At 37.1% G+C, this 15,324-nt stretch overlaps 4 protein-coding genes across 7 annotated transcripts in view; 1 reads left to right on the top strand and 3 right to left on the bottom strand.

Annotated features, from left to right (window-relative positions):
* Positions 1–3,079: 3,079 nt before the first annotated feature.
* btn (buttonless) lies at positions 3,080–4,505 on the top strand. Its single transcript, XM_065313224.1, has 3 exons — positions 3,080–3,516; positions 4,069–4,247; positions 4,313–4,505. The coding sequence occupies exons 1-3, from the start codon at positions 3,198–3,200 to the stop codon at positions 4,400–4,402; spliced, it is 588 nt and encodes a 195-aa protein (XP_065169296.1). The 5' UTR covers positions 3,080–3,197; the 3' UTR covers positions 4,403–4,505.
* Positions 4,415–5,803, bottom strand: LOC135800104 (MKI67 FHA domain-interacting nucleolar phosphoprotein-like). The gene is made up of 2 exons (XM_065313223.1): positions 5,506–5,803; positions 4,415–5,441 (listed from the first exon to the last, which is right to left on the bottom strand). Exons 1-2 carry the CDS (start codon positions 5,659–5,661, stop codon positions 4,827–4,829), a joined length of 771 nt encoding a protein of 256 aa, XP_065169295.1. The 5' UTR covers positions 5,662–5,803; the 3' UTR covers positions 4,415–4,826.
* On the bottom strand, positions 5,787–14,666 carry LOC135800861 (collagen alpha-1(XI) chain-like). The gene is given in 16 exon segments (XM_065314197.1): positions 5,787–6,252; positions 6,316–6,702; positions 6,704–7,621; positions 7,674–8,051; positions 8,105–9,859; positions 9,921–10,120; positions 10,190–10,352; positions 10,410–10,769; positions 10,824–10,986; positions 11,046–11,268; positions 11,327–11,569; positions 11,627–11,742; positions 12,087–12,797; positions 12,857–12,946; positions 13,006–13,784; positions 14,542–14,666. Coding segments are annotated over 12 exon segments (5,238 nt in total). The 5' UTR covers positions 11,715–11,742; positions 12,087–12,797; positions 12,857–12,946; positions 13,006–13,784; positions 14,542–14,666; the 3' UTR covers positions 5,787–5,892.
* Positions 14,144–15,324, bottom strand: part of LOC135800106 (uncharacterized) — a 47,688-nt gene continuing 46,507 nt past the window's right edge. For all 4 annotated transcript variants that reach the window (XR_010550103.1, XR_010550105.1, XR_010550104.1 and 1 more), the window contains one exon: positions 14,144–15,001. The gene's annotated coding sequence lies outside the window, so the exon portion shown is untranslated. The remainder of the gene's footprint in view (positions 15,002–15,324) is intronic.

Here is a 15,324-nt window from a genome sequence, read left to right as displayed (position 1 = left end):
TTTTAATACTCTATGCAAATTAAATCCGATAAAATGACACGATACGAATTCATAATTAAATCAATTAAATTATCATAACACCCAAAGTACACATAAGATGAGGTAATAACTTCCGGTTTATGATTTGAGTTCCGATATAAGTCCTATTACTTTTCATTTGATTAATAAGAAATAATCCACGCAATAAATGCACTCATTCAATTGCGTAAAACGGAAATTCTAACATTTTTACTAAACCTACACGATTAACTTATTAATAAATTGCAACATTACAAGTAGCAACATCTGTTTAATTTGCAAATTCCACTTTAACGCTAACATTCCAAGATAGCTGCAATTTTCTGAACGTGCGACACTAGCGCCCTCACATGCAATGTCATTTCGTGAAGTTATACTTTGCTTTAAAACTAAACTTTTATTGTTATTTTAAGCACTGGCAGTAAAAAAGCAATAGAAATCACTAAAAGGAAAATTTATTGCGGCGTTTGGATTTTTCTCACTCGCATTGTGCGCTGAATATCTGTTAAAGTAATTAAAAGAAGTCGATTTATGTGCGACAGTCCATACACAAACACATCATGATGGTTCATCAGTGCGGACGGAATTATTTCCCGAGTGGCGCAATATCAAAAAAAGTGTCATAACAAACACACACAAACAATACTTTAAAAAAAATGAAACAAGTAAAACTAAATCGTGAATATAAAAATATGTAGCATGTACAAATTAAACTTAAATCTTTTAAGTTGTTTTTGAGAAGATGTTTAACGTCGACAAGATGTCGCTCAAAATCAAGTTATATTTAAAAGGGACGTGAAATTGAAACGTAGATGTGTCGCGCTAATTGGACGCTAATCGTCCGCAACGGAAGTGCCATATGGCAGCGATACCTTTCTGACGTTAATTAGTAAAAATCAACTAATCACTCTCCTAAAAATTTGCATTAGCGTGTAAACAAAGTTTAAGAATCAATTTAAAAGCATAATTTTTGATGTTATGAATTTAGGCGTCAATATGTTAACCCTATGTTAAGAATAACGGTCTAAAAATAGCAAAATATTGTTTTTTCGTGGTTTTTTGTTAATAACTTTAAAACTATAATAGTTACAAAAATTATTTATAAACCAGCAAATACTCCATGAAATTCTGTGTCGAATCCCGAAAAGAGTTAATTAAAACCCTGATTGCTAAAGAAGTTACAGGGTGTTGAAAATGATGTTTGTTAAATTTTATAAATAACTAATTAATCGCTCATAATTAGCAACAAATTACTATTCCAAACTATAGTTTAATGAAATCTGACACAGAATTTAATACTGAATCGATGTATGAAAGAATCAACTTGATACGATATTGCGTTTTCTTGCAATAATTAAAAAACTAACAAAAATGCAAAATTTATAAATTTAAGACCGTGATTCCACACATAGTGATTAATCTATACTCTCGCACAATGTTTAATGTTTACAATGTAGTTAAAAAGATCAAAGACCTCGAAAAAAGCTTTAAAGGGTTGAAAACTGTGAGAATGTCTCCCAACCCTGCAGAAAAACTTACGTTTGACTTATGCCGCCGATGTTTCTTACTCTACAAAACAAAACCGACATAAAAACTAAAATTTCTTGGATTTTACCGGAATATAAAGTTTGCTATTTTATAACAAATGTAACAATAGTCCATAAACACTCTTATATCATTCGGGGGTGGTTAAACATAAAACAAAAAAATATAAAAGTGTGTTAGATTTTTTTAGAAATAAAAAAAACACAAAGAAAACATCCCGCAACCTAAAAAATGAAAATAAAATAAATGTGTCAAGATGTCAAGGTGTGCGTGGGGCGCGATGTGTGAAGTCGTAAATCTATCCCCCTTAAAAAGCCACCCTTATTGGTGTGGTTTGTTGATTCAGTTGTTTTACATTGTTAAAGTTCCAAAGCTGCAGTTAATAAATTCCGCATTACTCGACCTATAATCGTGAATTTTACCTTTACAACCCTCAAACAATAAATCTCGCGCCCTTTAAATGTTACGCGACTCTATTATAACCCCCACAATACAAAAATATAAAATTTCATCAATACCTTTTTTATTTAATCAATTTTGCTTCAAATCGTGTATTTTTTCGACGAAAAAAATACGAATTATTTGTGTCGCGATAATTTCGCAATCTATTTTCCGCAATCTGCCCTTTACCGCGTCCTAGATTTACCTGTAGACTCTGATGCAACTATTTGTGTTTGTAGGACAGGGTGGAAGTTGACAGGGCACGCCTGTGTCTTCGATTTTTGCGCACACCACGCGAAGAAGACCAGGAAGGAAACGCAATCATAAATAATCGATAACAAAAGCACTAAAAGCGGCTAAAAGGACGACTTCTAGATGTTATCTTTTATCCTTGACAAATAGACGGACAGCAGGAAAGCCGGAAAACAGGATATGGGAGTGATTGGGAACGGGTTGCTAAGAGAAAGGAAATTAATTGAGGTCAAATAAAAAATCATAATTTATATGCCCATATGTTGCCGCCATGTGAAGAATAACGGTCTAAAATATTAAAAACTGTGATTTTTAATAGTTTTTTGGTGATAACTCAAAAACTAAAAAAGATAACAGAATGCCGTTTGGTCAATTCGAAAGTATATTGAATTCTGCATTGAACCACGTAAACAATTTAATAAATACCTAATTACCAAAAAAGTTACAGGGTGTTAATTATGAAGTCTGCAAAATTTTTCTAACAACTAATTAATCGCTCATAATTAACACAAAAAAATTTCTACAAACTATCTAACTACAAATTTAGACTCAGAATTTAATTCTGAATCTATTCCCGAAAGAATCAATTTGATATCTCGCATTGTTTTTGTTCAATAAATAAAAAACTAATAAAAACACAAAAATATTAAAATTAAGACCGTAATTCTTGACATATCGAATAAACCCATATACAAATCTTTATATTATTTGTATTTGCGTGTCAATCAAAGCCCCGCCCCCTCGGTATCCACCCACACAGTATTCGGAAACTTCTCAAAGTCGTTTCAGTTTCAGTGAGTGTTTCAGTTCGAAATCTTACATCTGTTGCACGCGTCGCTACACATCCGCAACATCCGTCGCGAGAAAAATCTTTTAAAATCATCGCCACTGATTTCATCCGCTCATTTCACCGCGACGCGTTTCACCAACAACATCGCGACATGCACAACAAGGATAATTACGTTTACTACCCTTATATACCGCAACAAATGCCGCCATTAATGAGTGTGTGCTACAATTACAACAACTACCATCTCAATTATTCGTATCAAACGCCTGAGAATAGTTATATGCCTCCATTTCAAGATGGCATCCAAGATGGCGCAAATATCAACAATGACGAAACCGGAAATTCATCAGACGCGCATTTTTACAGTGAAAATTTAGGTTATAATTGTGATGGAAGTGATGAAATAGTGAAACAAGATGGTTACCAACCGGAAGACGACATTTTCGATGAGTACGCAACCCAATCAACAGGTAAATATTATATATGTAGATTTAGTGTAACACCCGGTGTATGATAAGTATCGTATTACTTTAAGTGAACTTAGGAGGCGTTGCATACGTCTCCAAACTGATTTATGCGATGAAAACATGCGCTGATCTTGTTTTTCCTGTCGTATTACTTACAGAACATTAATATTCTAATAACACGCATGTAATCATACTCGAAAACCTTTTATTAACATTAAAATTGAGTAAAATGTAGTTTTACTAACCTCTTTAGATCAAAATCCGTTGTCGGGCATCGAGGGACCGTTATTTCGTTGACATCTTCTCACGTCTCTTTGAAAATGAAGATTTTAATACTTTAATCTTCGTTACACCCCCGCAAAAACGCACAAACAAGTTCTTGTGTGGTCCACGCACGCACCACATGGTTTTACACGATGCTGACTGTCGAAATGCGGAGAAGACTGTAAAATAACCTCAAGGACATACACAAAGTCAAACTTAAGTCATATGAAGATGGAGTTTAAGTCGCGTTGACAAACACAACATATTTGAATGTTTACTTGTTATTTACAGATAATACAACAACGGATGTTGATAAAATGAGTGCAAATGCGAATTTGCAAAGGAAAGAACGCACTGCCTTCACAAAGAATCAGATTCGTGACTTGGAACGCGAATTTCAACATTCAAATTACTTAACACGACTGCGCCGATACGAAATTGCGGTTGGATTGGACCTTACTGAGCGACAAGTAAATATTGATTCATTTTATTTCATTTACATTATGTAATAATTTGTTTTTTTGTTTGTTTTAAGGTAAAAGTTTGGTTCCAAAATCGTCGTATGAAGTGGAAACGAACGAAAAGTACAACAGAATCAACAGTAAAACGATCTAAACGACAATAATATAAATGAAACTTATGAAAATGTATATATTTATCAAATTTATATCTGAATTGCGTGTTTTTACATTTATTAATAATTATTAAACAATACAAGTTGACCATTATACATTGGTGATACCAAATAATCATTTATTCAAACACAAATCAAAATGTTTATAGATTTGTACTTATGTAGAGTCAATTTTCATTTGTGGGCAATTTAAGTCTTAGAAATAACAATATTTACTGTTTACCTTTCTTTCCTGACCTTCCTTTACCTTTCTTCTTTGAAAAATTGACTTGTGTAACCAAATCTGGATCCAAAGTTAATTTTTTCCCAGCTTTACCACCTAAAGTACGTGCCGCCACCTTGGTAATAGCAGAATTGCTTTCTTTCTTTGCTTTTTTGTCTTTTGCCTTCATGATTGTTTTAGTTTTGACTGATTTTACTTTAATTTCTTTTTGGGATGCAACACAGCTTCAGAAACAACAATAGAATCATCAGAAAATGTTTCAGTTTCTTCTTGTGGTTCCAATGTTGCTTGTTCCACAGGTTTTGCAATTATTTTATTAACATCAACACCTTGCACTTGACAAAAATCTAACATGCCAGCCTTCTGTAAAGCCTTCACTTTCTTGGTAACCTTCTTCTGGTGTTTTTCAGGTGTCAGTTTCTGATTCTTTTGTGTTACAGTTGCTTTCTGTCTTAATTTCTTTGGAAACTTTGCTTCGCTGATGATAGTTTTGAACAAATCCCTATGCCTGGCCTCTGGTTCAATATATTTAGCCTCAAGCCTTCTTTTAAACATCAGATAGTTATCCATTGTCTCAGCTGCAATCTTAGCCACATCAGGATCATAGAATTCAACAAAAGCAGCTCCTTTGCTCTTGCCTGAGTTGTGTGATCGAAGAACTCTGACATTAGTTACATGACCAAATTGTTTGAAGAAGCGTCTGATTTCATTCTCAAAGAATCCTTTGGGAATATGGCTGAGGTAAATCAATCCTCGTTCCAAATAATCATCAATTTTAGAACCTTTTTTTGGTTTAGTCGGAGAAGCCTACCGAAATGAATTTACAGGTTAAAATTTGTTTTCTTGAAATAAAAGACAAAATATGCATTACCTTGACTTTCTTTTGTAGTTTTTTAACACTCTTCTTAAACGCCTTCTGTTTTCCACTATCCAACGCAATGGACGAGTCTAATTTCTCCATTTTAATGAAATTTACTTTGAAAATCAAGTGTAAGCTGAACAACGCACGTGTTTTGAAAAACAGCATGTGAATTGGTTTCGACAGTGGCGTCACCAACAATCAATATAAATATTTAAAGTATTAAAACAATTTAAGTTAGTTTAATATATAAAACATAATTAATATTTATTTTACATTAAAATACACTAACATTGCTATTAAATGTTCTATTTTAATTTATATTAATTGCATTTTTATTTATTTCTAAAGCGTAATATCATGATAGCGCCCCCTCTGTGTAAAAATAAGTACTAAGTATTATAAGAAGCAGACAGGACCGGCTTTAAATCCGAATGCTTGATTATTATTCCCGTAATCCACTGGTAAGAAATCAATAATAGGTAGTGCGTTTAATTTGTTTGTTTTAACTTCGAAAATAGTTTCTCCTTTTAATTTTCTTGTGCGACAACCGTCGTAAATAACGTTGGGCTTGTTACTTTTGATGGAATATATCAAATCATTGTCGCCTAATAATTTAATAGCAAAATCATAGTCTCCAGTGTTACCATTTTGCCATGCCACTGCGTTCATACAAGAATATGTAAAGTTTTGATGCGCTGTTTCGCTGAGAAGACGCAGGAAAGTCAATTGAACAATTCCAATGCTTTCGTATGATATCTGTCAAATTTTAAATGTCATATGAGTCAGTAAAGTAAAGTACAAAAGTACTAGGTTGCCTACCTTGAAACCACTCCTAAGTTTAGAGTACCAATCAACATTTCCTTCTTTTCTCCAAGGGATATTTGGCATGGAAGAGGTGTGGGTGTCAGGATGAATGCAGGTTGACCCTCCGGAGGACATGTTGCAGTAAACATAAATAGCATCGTCGATCATACCAAGATTAGGGTCAATCCAATACCAATCATTGTCAAAATTAGGGTAACCTATATGAAGGTCCCGACATGATCTCGCGGGGTTCTCCCTGGTACCCACTGGTTTTCGCTGACGTTCCAGATCTTGTCGCATCGAATAAATGACGCTGTACATGTCTAAGTATTTGAAACCCACTTCCACAGGGTAGTTTTCTTCTTCACTGGTCACACTATATAAAATATTGTAGGTTATGTTGAATTAAATATATAATATGAATTAAAACGTACTCTTCAATGCTTCGCCTTCGTCTTTGACCCTCTTGTCTTGTCTCCAACCTAAAAAGTACTTCTGGAGGTAGTAGAGGCATTTCAGCAGCGTTTCCAGGAGGTCCTTGTCCACCTGGCGGGCCACTTTCCCCTTTAAGTCCAGCTACACCTTCAGAACCTTTGGGTCCAGGTGGTCCTTCAGGTCCTACTGGTCCAATAGGTCCATCATTACCTTTAGGACCTGCTAGACCTATTGGTCCCATGTTTCCTTTCTCGCCGATTGGGCCTTGAATTCCAATGTCCCCTTTAAGACCTTTCTCGCCTTGTTCTCCTTTAAGACCACTCAAACCCATTTCACCTCTATGACCTTTGAGACCTCTGCGTCCTCTATCACCTTTTTCACCGCGTTGACCCGCTGCACCTGCCTTACCGTCTTGACCAACTGGTCCTGGAAGACCTGCAGCGCCTGTTTCGCCAGCTTGCCCTGGTTGTCCACGAGGACCGTTCAGGCCTTGCGGACCTGGTAAGCCTTGACTACCAGGAGAACCCGTTGCACCTATTGGACCAATAGGTCCAATATCACCTTTTTCTCCAGGTAGACCTGGACTTCCTTGAATACCAGCAGGGCCTTCGTTGCCTTGTTTGCCAGATGGTCCTACATCACCCATTTTACCAGGTGGCCCAGGAATGCCTGGTAAACCAGCGTCGCCAGGACGACCATCATCACCTGGTTTACCCTGATCACCTTTTAATCCAACAAGACCCGGTTCGCCTGGAGGACCTGGAAAACCAGGTGACCCTGGTGAACCTTTAGCTCCCTCTGGACCGGCAGGCCCGCGTAATCCTGGTAAACCTTGAATGCCTGGTTTACCTTCATCGCCTTTTGCACCTTGCATTCCTCTATCACCCTAAATTTTAAACTTTATGGCATAAATTTACAAAAATATAAATTTAACATACATTTTTGCCTATTTCTCCAGATGGGCCCTGACCACCAGGCGGCCCAGAATCTCCTTTCTGCCCTTGTGGTCCCTCTGGACCAGGAGGTCCAACTGGCCCCTCTTTCCCTGGGATACCTCTAATACCTTGCTCTCCAGGTATGCCAGGTAACCCCAAAGGTCCCTTTAATCCAATATCACCAACTTCACCTTTTATTCCTGGAGGACCTGGTAAACCTTGTGCTCCGGCTGGACCAGGATTACCCATAGGTCCTATCGGACCATCTTCACCCTTTGGTCCATGACGTCCTATAGCTCCTGGTGCCCCTTTTTCACCAGCTGGACCTATTGCTCCTGGTTCACCACGACCTCCTTGAGTTCCAGGATTGCCTTGAAGACCCTAATAATTTTCATTGCAAACAAAATCTTTACATAAGTTAGAAAACAACTTACAATATCGCCTTTTCCACCTTTAAAACCCTTTTCACCAGGTGGACCCATTTCTCCTTTGTCTCCGTCCTCCCCTGGTATACCAATAGGTCCAGGAGGCCCAGGTAACCCTCTAGCGCCTGGAATACCATCCCTACCACCCGGACCCGCTAACCCTGGCTCACCTCGATCACCCTTGGCGCCAACAGGTCCTGGACCACCTGGCGGTCCAACTTTACCTTCAGGTCCAGGTGATCCATCTTTCCCACTTTCACCTTGTTGTCCTTTATCACCTACTGCCCCGGATGGTCCTATAGGTCCTGCATCTCCTTTCATTCCAACCAAACCAGGCAAACCAGCAATTCCTCTTTCACCAGGAAAACCAGGCAGTCCAACTTCGCCTGGTATACCTGGTTTACCTGGCAGACCGGGTAAACCATTTGCACCTTCTTTGCCACTTTCTCCAGGCAAACCAGACTCTCCTGGAACACCAGGCGTCCCAGGCGTACCAGCTTCTCCAACCGGACCTGGCTCACCCGCCGGACCAGGCGGTCCAATCACACCCGCTGGTCCCGGGGGTCCTTGCGGACCAGTTGTACCTATAGGTCCCCTTTCACCTGGCGGACCAGGAATGCCATCCTTTCCGTTTAACCCAGCATTACCAATTGGGCCAGGAAAACCTCGTGTACCTTCAGGACCTGTATGTCCACGTTCACCTTGTGGACCAGGTGGGCCTGGTTGTCCAGTATCTCCTTTTGATCCAACAACTCCATCAAAACCACGACGACCTCTTGCACCACGATAACCCCTCGGCCCTACCTCTCCTCGTTCACCAGGAATACCTGTATTTCCACGATCTCCTTTCTCACCCGGTGAACCTTCTTTACCAGTTGCGCCTTTATCGCCTTTTTCACCAATATTTCCAGGATAACCAGCAAAACCTTGTGCACCTTGCTTTCCTTTCTCGCCAGCCAAACCCATAGGCCCTGCTTCACCCCTTGGACCATCAGAACCTTTAGGTCCTTCAGGGCCTTCCGCACCCGCCACACCTTGCGCTCCAATTGGACCTATGTCACCTTTAGCACCAATCTCGCCCTTTTCACCATCCAAACCACGATCACCTTTACTACCCTTCTCACCCATCAAACCTCTTTTTCCTTCATCACCTTTGCCACCTCTAGCCCCAGGAAAACCAATCGTACCAGCTGGACCTTGAACACCCTGATCCCCTTTAGCGCCTGGAATTCCCGGCGCGCCATGTTGACCAGGCGGACCATCTGAACCAGGCAAACCTGGCATCCCAGGTTTACCTTGAGCACCCATAATACCAGGAGGTCCAAGTTGTCCGGGAGGACCTGACGGACCCACTGGTCCCGCAGCTCCAGTCTGCCCTGGCGCTCCGGGCTGTCCCGCAGGCCCAGTACTCCCTTTAGCACCTTGAGGACCCTCATTGCCTGGTATTCCAGGATTACCTTGCAATCCCGCTAAACCTCTTGGACCCATAAAACCCCTCGGACCTATCTCACCCGGCATACCTGGTAAACCAGGAGGACCATCCTCACCTTGTACCCCATCATGACCAGGCAAACCCACAGAACCAGGAATACCTGTTAAACCCCTTTCTCCTTTCTCACCTGGCATACCAGGTAGTCCAATAGGACCTTGTTCACCTTTAGGACCTATAGGACCAGAGATACCTCTTTCGCCATCTCTACCAGGTCGACCACGAGGACCTTCACGACCTGGGTTACCAGGAGGTCCTCTTAAACCTCTAACACCCTAAACAAACCCCATTTGTTTAATAAGCATAAGAAAAACATAAGAAAATCAAAATACTTACCGATTCACCAATTTCTCCAACTTCTCCTTTGTTACCCTCCGGTCCTGGAGGACCCACAGGTCCAGGAAGACCTGTCAAGCCCATAGGACCTTCCATTCCGCGCATAGACATCATATGTTGAGACATTAACTGTCTAAATTGTTCTACATGAGTGTCTGGACCTTTTCATTACCCCCACCACCACCAGTAAGTTGGTTTAACTAAACAAACATTATATAAACATAACAAATTAAATTTTAATAAAAATGAACCTACAGGTATCATAAAAACATGTCCAGGTGGTCCTTGAATTCCAGGACTACCAGGAAGACCATCTCTGCCACGATCACCCTTGGGACCGGCTAAACCCGCACGTCCTGGTGGTCCAGGGTATCCTTGTGGACCAGGAGGTCCTCTGTATCGTGAATAATCATAGAAAACACTTCCTTCATCCTTTAATAACAAAAAGAATTAAAATTACAGCTAAAAGTGTTATTTTTTAAATCATACCGTGGGTGTAGTATTATTTCCAGTCATATCTACTCTTGATTCTTGCCCTTCTTCTTCATCATAACCATAACCATTAAAAGTCCTGTTAAATTCTTCTTGTGATATTTCATTACTTTCTTCAAAATAATGACTATCTTGGGTTGAGAATTCTGTACTTTCCGGTCTATCAGTAGTAAAACTATTATAAAGACTACGATTTGACGTAAAATATGACGCATTTTGTGCGCCATGTACACCAATAGTAGAAAACGTAGAATAATACGCAGCATCAGTTGAATATTGACAATCAGGGGCGTATTTAGCACACATATCATAAGCCTCATCAGGACGATCAGCAAATAACAACATTTCAACAGCTCCCTATACAAAATTAAATAATATTTTATACAGTGTGTTTATATTAATTTTTCTTACATGAAAATATCCATAATTGTCCAAATCACATCCGATTGTTGTAAGTCCTGAACTGTCAATGGTCGAACCCAAAGGACGATTCAATTTTCGTGTGATTGTTGTGTTGCAGTCTAAAATTAAAGTGACAGAATCGCCTTTTAGGCTAAAAGCAAGTCGGTGCCAACTAAAAACAAACATTTTGTTTAAAAATATCAACAATTTAGTTAAATATAAACATTTTACTTGTTAGAATTGTTTCTTTGGTTTAAATTTACACCGAAAGCAATCATCATGTCACTTTGCCTCACATCATCATTATCATCTTCATTTTCGTCACTAGAAAATGGCGGAGAAGTACCATCTTCAACTATATCCTCATAGTATAAGAACACATCATCACCAAGAATAATTTGTAACTGATCATTGCCTTCTTCATCGTAAATTCGTAACAATGTTGATGTAACACCTTAAAATACAATAAATTAAGTTAAAATAGGTTTAAAATGAGGTTATGTTTAACTTACCAGGTGTTGTTTTGACAGTTATCAAAATAGAAAAATCTTGTGGGAAATTTTCATAAATATCTTTAGTTCTCAGCATTGTTTGAGAAGATGAAGTAAACTCATATGCAAAACTATCATTATTAACTAAATTGTTGTTAAAATTAGCCGGAAATGTTGTTAAATTACTACAACGTCCCGGAACACGTAGAATTCCTTGTGGGAGTGACGCCAGGTCAGTTTTATTAACTAAATCCACTATAAACACTAAAAAAACAAATAAATAAACAAAACTATAAAAAAATATAAATTATTAATAAATACCTGGTGTATATTGAGCATTTGTGCCTATAAACAAACTAAAAAACATGAATACAAGGCAGCCATGTTGTTTTACATACGTGGCGGCCATCTTACAACGCTTTCCTTCAAGTTTTAACCTAAAAATCACACAAGAGTAAGATTTAGATCTATGTTAATGAGTTTAATGACAAATATAGTAATATAAATGTTTATTATCGTGAATGCCATCTTAGAATATAAATTTATTGCCGCGTCTGCGCGTTTATTAATAGAAATGTGTGCTTAAAGTCGTACTTAAAATATTTGCGTATTCAATTGCGTGCGCCATGCACGCACGCAGTAATTAAAAAGCAATAAAACATTTATTTAGGGCGAGACGAATTGACAAATCAAAAGAAATAAAATGAAATAAAAATAGAGCAAAAATGCAAAAAAATTTCAATGTAAACATAAATAAAATTTAATATTTAATAATAAATACCTGTATTTGAAGACATTTATTTTATTTTCTTCTATTTTCTTTAAAAATCTTCATTTTTATTCTTTATTTTAATTATTTTAAAAACATTTAAACACTTTTAATTCAAATTAATCTTTTTTTTATTAAAATTTTATAAATTTTTATGTTTAAAATTAATTTCAACGTCGATAGAAATAAAATTTGACTTCAGCGTTGTTTCAGCGCCGTCACGACACTGCTCAACATCTGAATTTGACGCATCACACTGAGAATTAGAATTAAACCGAGACTTATTACTTAATGTGTGTACCATGTGTTCAATTGAAACCCAGCATTGCTTTTTTCTCGTTTTTCGTTTCCTGCAAGAACTGTCTAATCGATTTTCGAAGATGTAATCATCATGTGCACATATGGTTAACTATTCAATTACAAAACAGATCCGTATCTACTTTACCCACATTTACACTCAAAACATAATTTAGTAAATAATTCACTTAATACGGTCCTGGAATAATTGTTTAGTGACACGCATCGTATTACAACGTATGGCAATTCAATTAAGATCAAGTACTTGAATTTACGCACATTTAACAAGACACACACAATTTGTTATTAACATTTGTTATAAATAACGTAACGACAGATTTACAAACTTGTTTGAAATGAATCCTGACGCATCATGCGTTGGAACTGCCAGAGAATCAATAAATTCGTTGATAAACTTCCTATCATCTACAAATATAACATAATATTATTATTTACAAATTTAATTTGTTTAAATAGTACTCAACTATTAATAAAAAGTTTAAATTCAACGAGAAAAAGTGATAAACATTGAACGTATTGTCTTGAAACACAAGTTGTTGTTGAATAAACAAATCCTAGAATAAAATCAATAATATAAACATGGCTGCCTACAAAATGGCGGTCATAACCTTACTTTATGCTTAGCACTCAACTTCATTCTAACATTCTCCGCTTGTGTATACGTAGAATGAAACAAATATATCGGTAACCCAGTCATAATCAATATATAAATCGTCCAGGTACCCATCGTAAACAAAAAGTAATAAGTCGTCATCAATTGCATGTAAACAACAAAGAACCCAGCTGTTAATGCGTACATATAAGTAACACAAAACTGTATCAACACATGTATATTAGCAAAATCATTAAATTTCCTCGATAAAATCCATAATTCATTATAAACATTAAAACAATAACGTTCTTGTGAATCATCCGCCATTTTGTGGGACATTTTTTCTTTGCCACGTAGTGTTTCATGTTCTAACCTTAAAATATCGAATAATTTTCGATATCTGACTTTAAACTGCTCCAAAAACGCATAGATAGTCAAGATAATCGCGTTTATCATCAACATTCCATTAAAATAAACACCAACACGAAATCCACCGAGTTCAAAAGCATCACTCACATACGTATACATAATAATCCCACTAATTGCACAAAAAAGCATCAAAAATATCTGCATTAATATAAAACGCAGTTGTTTCCTCTTTAAACTCTGATATTCTTCTTGTGAGAGTAAAGAATAATCATTATCAAGTATAACCAGAGCTTTTATAATCTCAATTAACAAATGGCCGTCTTTCCAGAAGAAGATGGCGGTTATAATGATAACCAATACATTACCCAGAGTCTGTATGCCTTCCATAATCATCGGTAGATTATCCAGCTTATTTTTCGACGCATGTAAACCTAAAATCGTAAAAATCCACAGTACAGCAATAATAATAAAACAAAAAACCGCCAAAAACTTATTAGGTGCTAACCGGGACAATTTAAGGTTAGCTTCGGTCATATCCGGTGTAACATAACCATGTTTAGCTTTAATATAATAATGATTAAGACCCATAACATTATAAAAAATCAAAACAGGACGAATAGTATCAAGAAAATCCAAATGTTTCTTCGGGATGATTTTTAGTGAGGACGTCGCCATTGTTAAACACAAATTAAACATAAACTAGAACATAAATAAACACAAAAATCAATAAAATTAATTAGTTAACACACCATATGTTGTTGTTATGTCCAAAACCAATTACGCAAATGAATTAATATCAATCTACGTCTAATTTATATTCATTAACAATAATATTTAGTATTTTACAGGCGATTACATGTTAGGTGTTAGGTATGTACATATGTTACATTAATTTATAAAAAATACATACAAATGTGTTCAAATAAAATCACATCTCATGAAATTATTAAATAATCCATTGGCTCTGTGGATTATTTTAATATTTTAAACTTTTACGTGAACACACTGTATAATTATTTAATTCTACAGCAATATAATTGGTAATAACTAATTAATTAGTATTTTGGCCACCATTTGTTGTGATATGTCGCAATGACCCACTTTCGACTGAATTAATTAAATCCATTAGTAAACTTGGAATAATTCAAAACTACCCCTTGCTATTCCACCCCTCAACCCTCTTCTTACCTTTACAACTCTTCACAACTACAATCGTGAATTCGTGAATTCGCACTTCTATAATCGCTTAATTCGCAATTAAGTTGCCCGCACCGTAAACTTAAACTGAAGGTGGTGGAAGTGGTATTATCGGGTCGCAGAGGGTGGAATTTAATGGCCTCTAATGAATGGCAGAGGGATGATATGCGGTATCACCGGATCGGGGTTGTGCGGTTCCTCCTCGCCGCTGCCATTTTGATCATCACCATCGTCATCGTCATCATAGTCGCCATCTTGTATATCATTCAAATCATCATCATCGTCATCGTCATCATCATCATCGGTGTTTTCCGGTTTGTGATAGTACGGGTGCGTGTTTTCCACGCCGGGAAGAAGTTTGCCGTTTGCACGGCGCTCCTCGGGTCAGCTATCCCGTTCGATATCAATGACCAAATTTCTAGCGTGTGTGAGGGTCGTCCACAGAGGTGATCTGCAAGATAAATATTATTATCTTTTTTTTGAAGAAAAATTAAAAGAACCTACAGAGTATCTAATAAAATCTAAAAGACAAACAAATTTAATAAGAGAGAAAAACATCATCTAATGCGGAAGAATTACGCGGAGTGGAAAAGTTTTATTAATGCGTTCGACCTTTGTTCTCGACGGATCCGGCGACATCCTGCGCAGCCGAGATTCGAGTGACTGATGAGCGATGAGAGGAAGCGAGTTATGAATGGAAAAAATAATAAGTCAAAAGAAAAATTATACCAAAATGGAAAAACTTTTTGCTGCTTTTTAGGGGTTAAAACTTCA

This window comes from Atheta coriaria, unplaced genomic scaffold, assembly GCF_025399875.1.
Source record: "Atheta coriaria isolate IRGN ID8LTWV9N9 unplaced genomic scaffold, Caltech_Dcor_3.1 hic_scaffold_10_pilon, whole genome shotgun sequence".
In the NCBI taxonomy this organism is placed as follows: Eukaryota; Metazoa; Arthropoda; class Insecta; order Coleoptera; family Staphylinidae; genus Dalotia; species Dalotia coriaria.
Note: the sequence above shows the minus strand (reverse complement) of the source record. Positions and strands in the feature narration are given on the sequence as shown.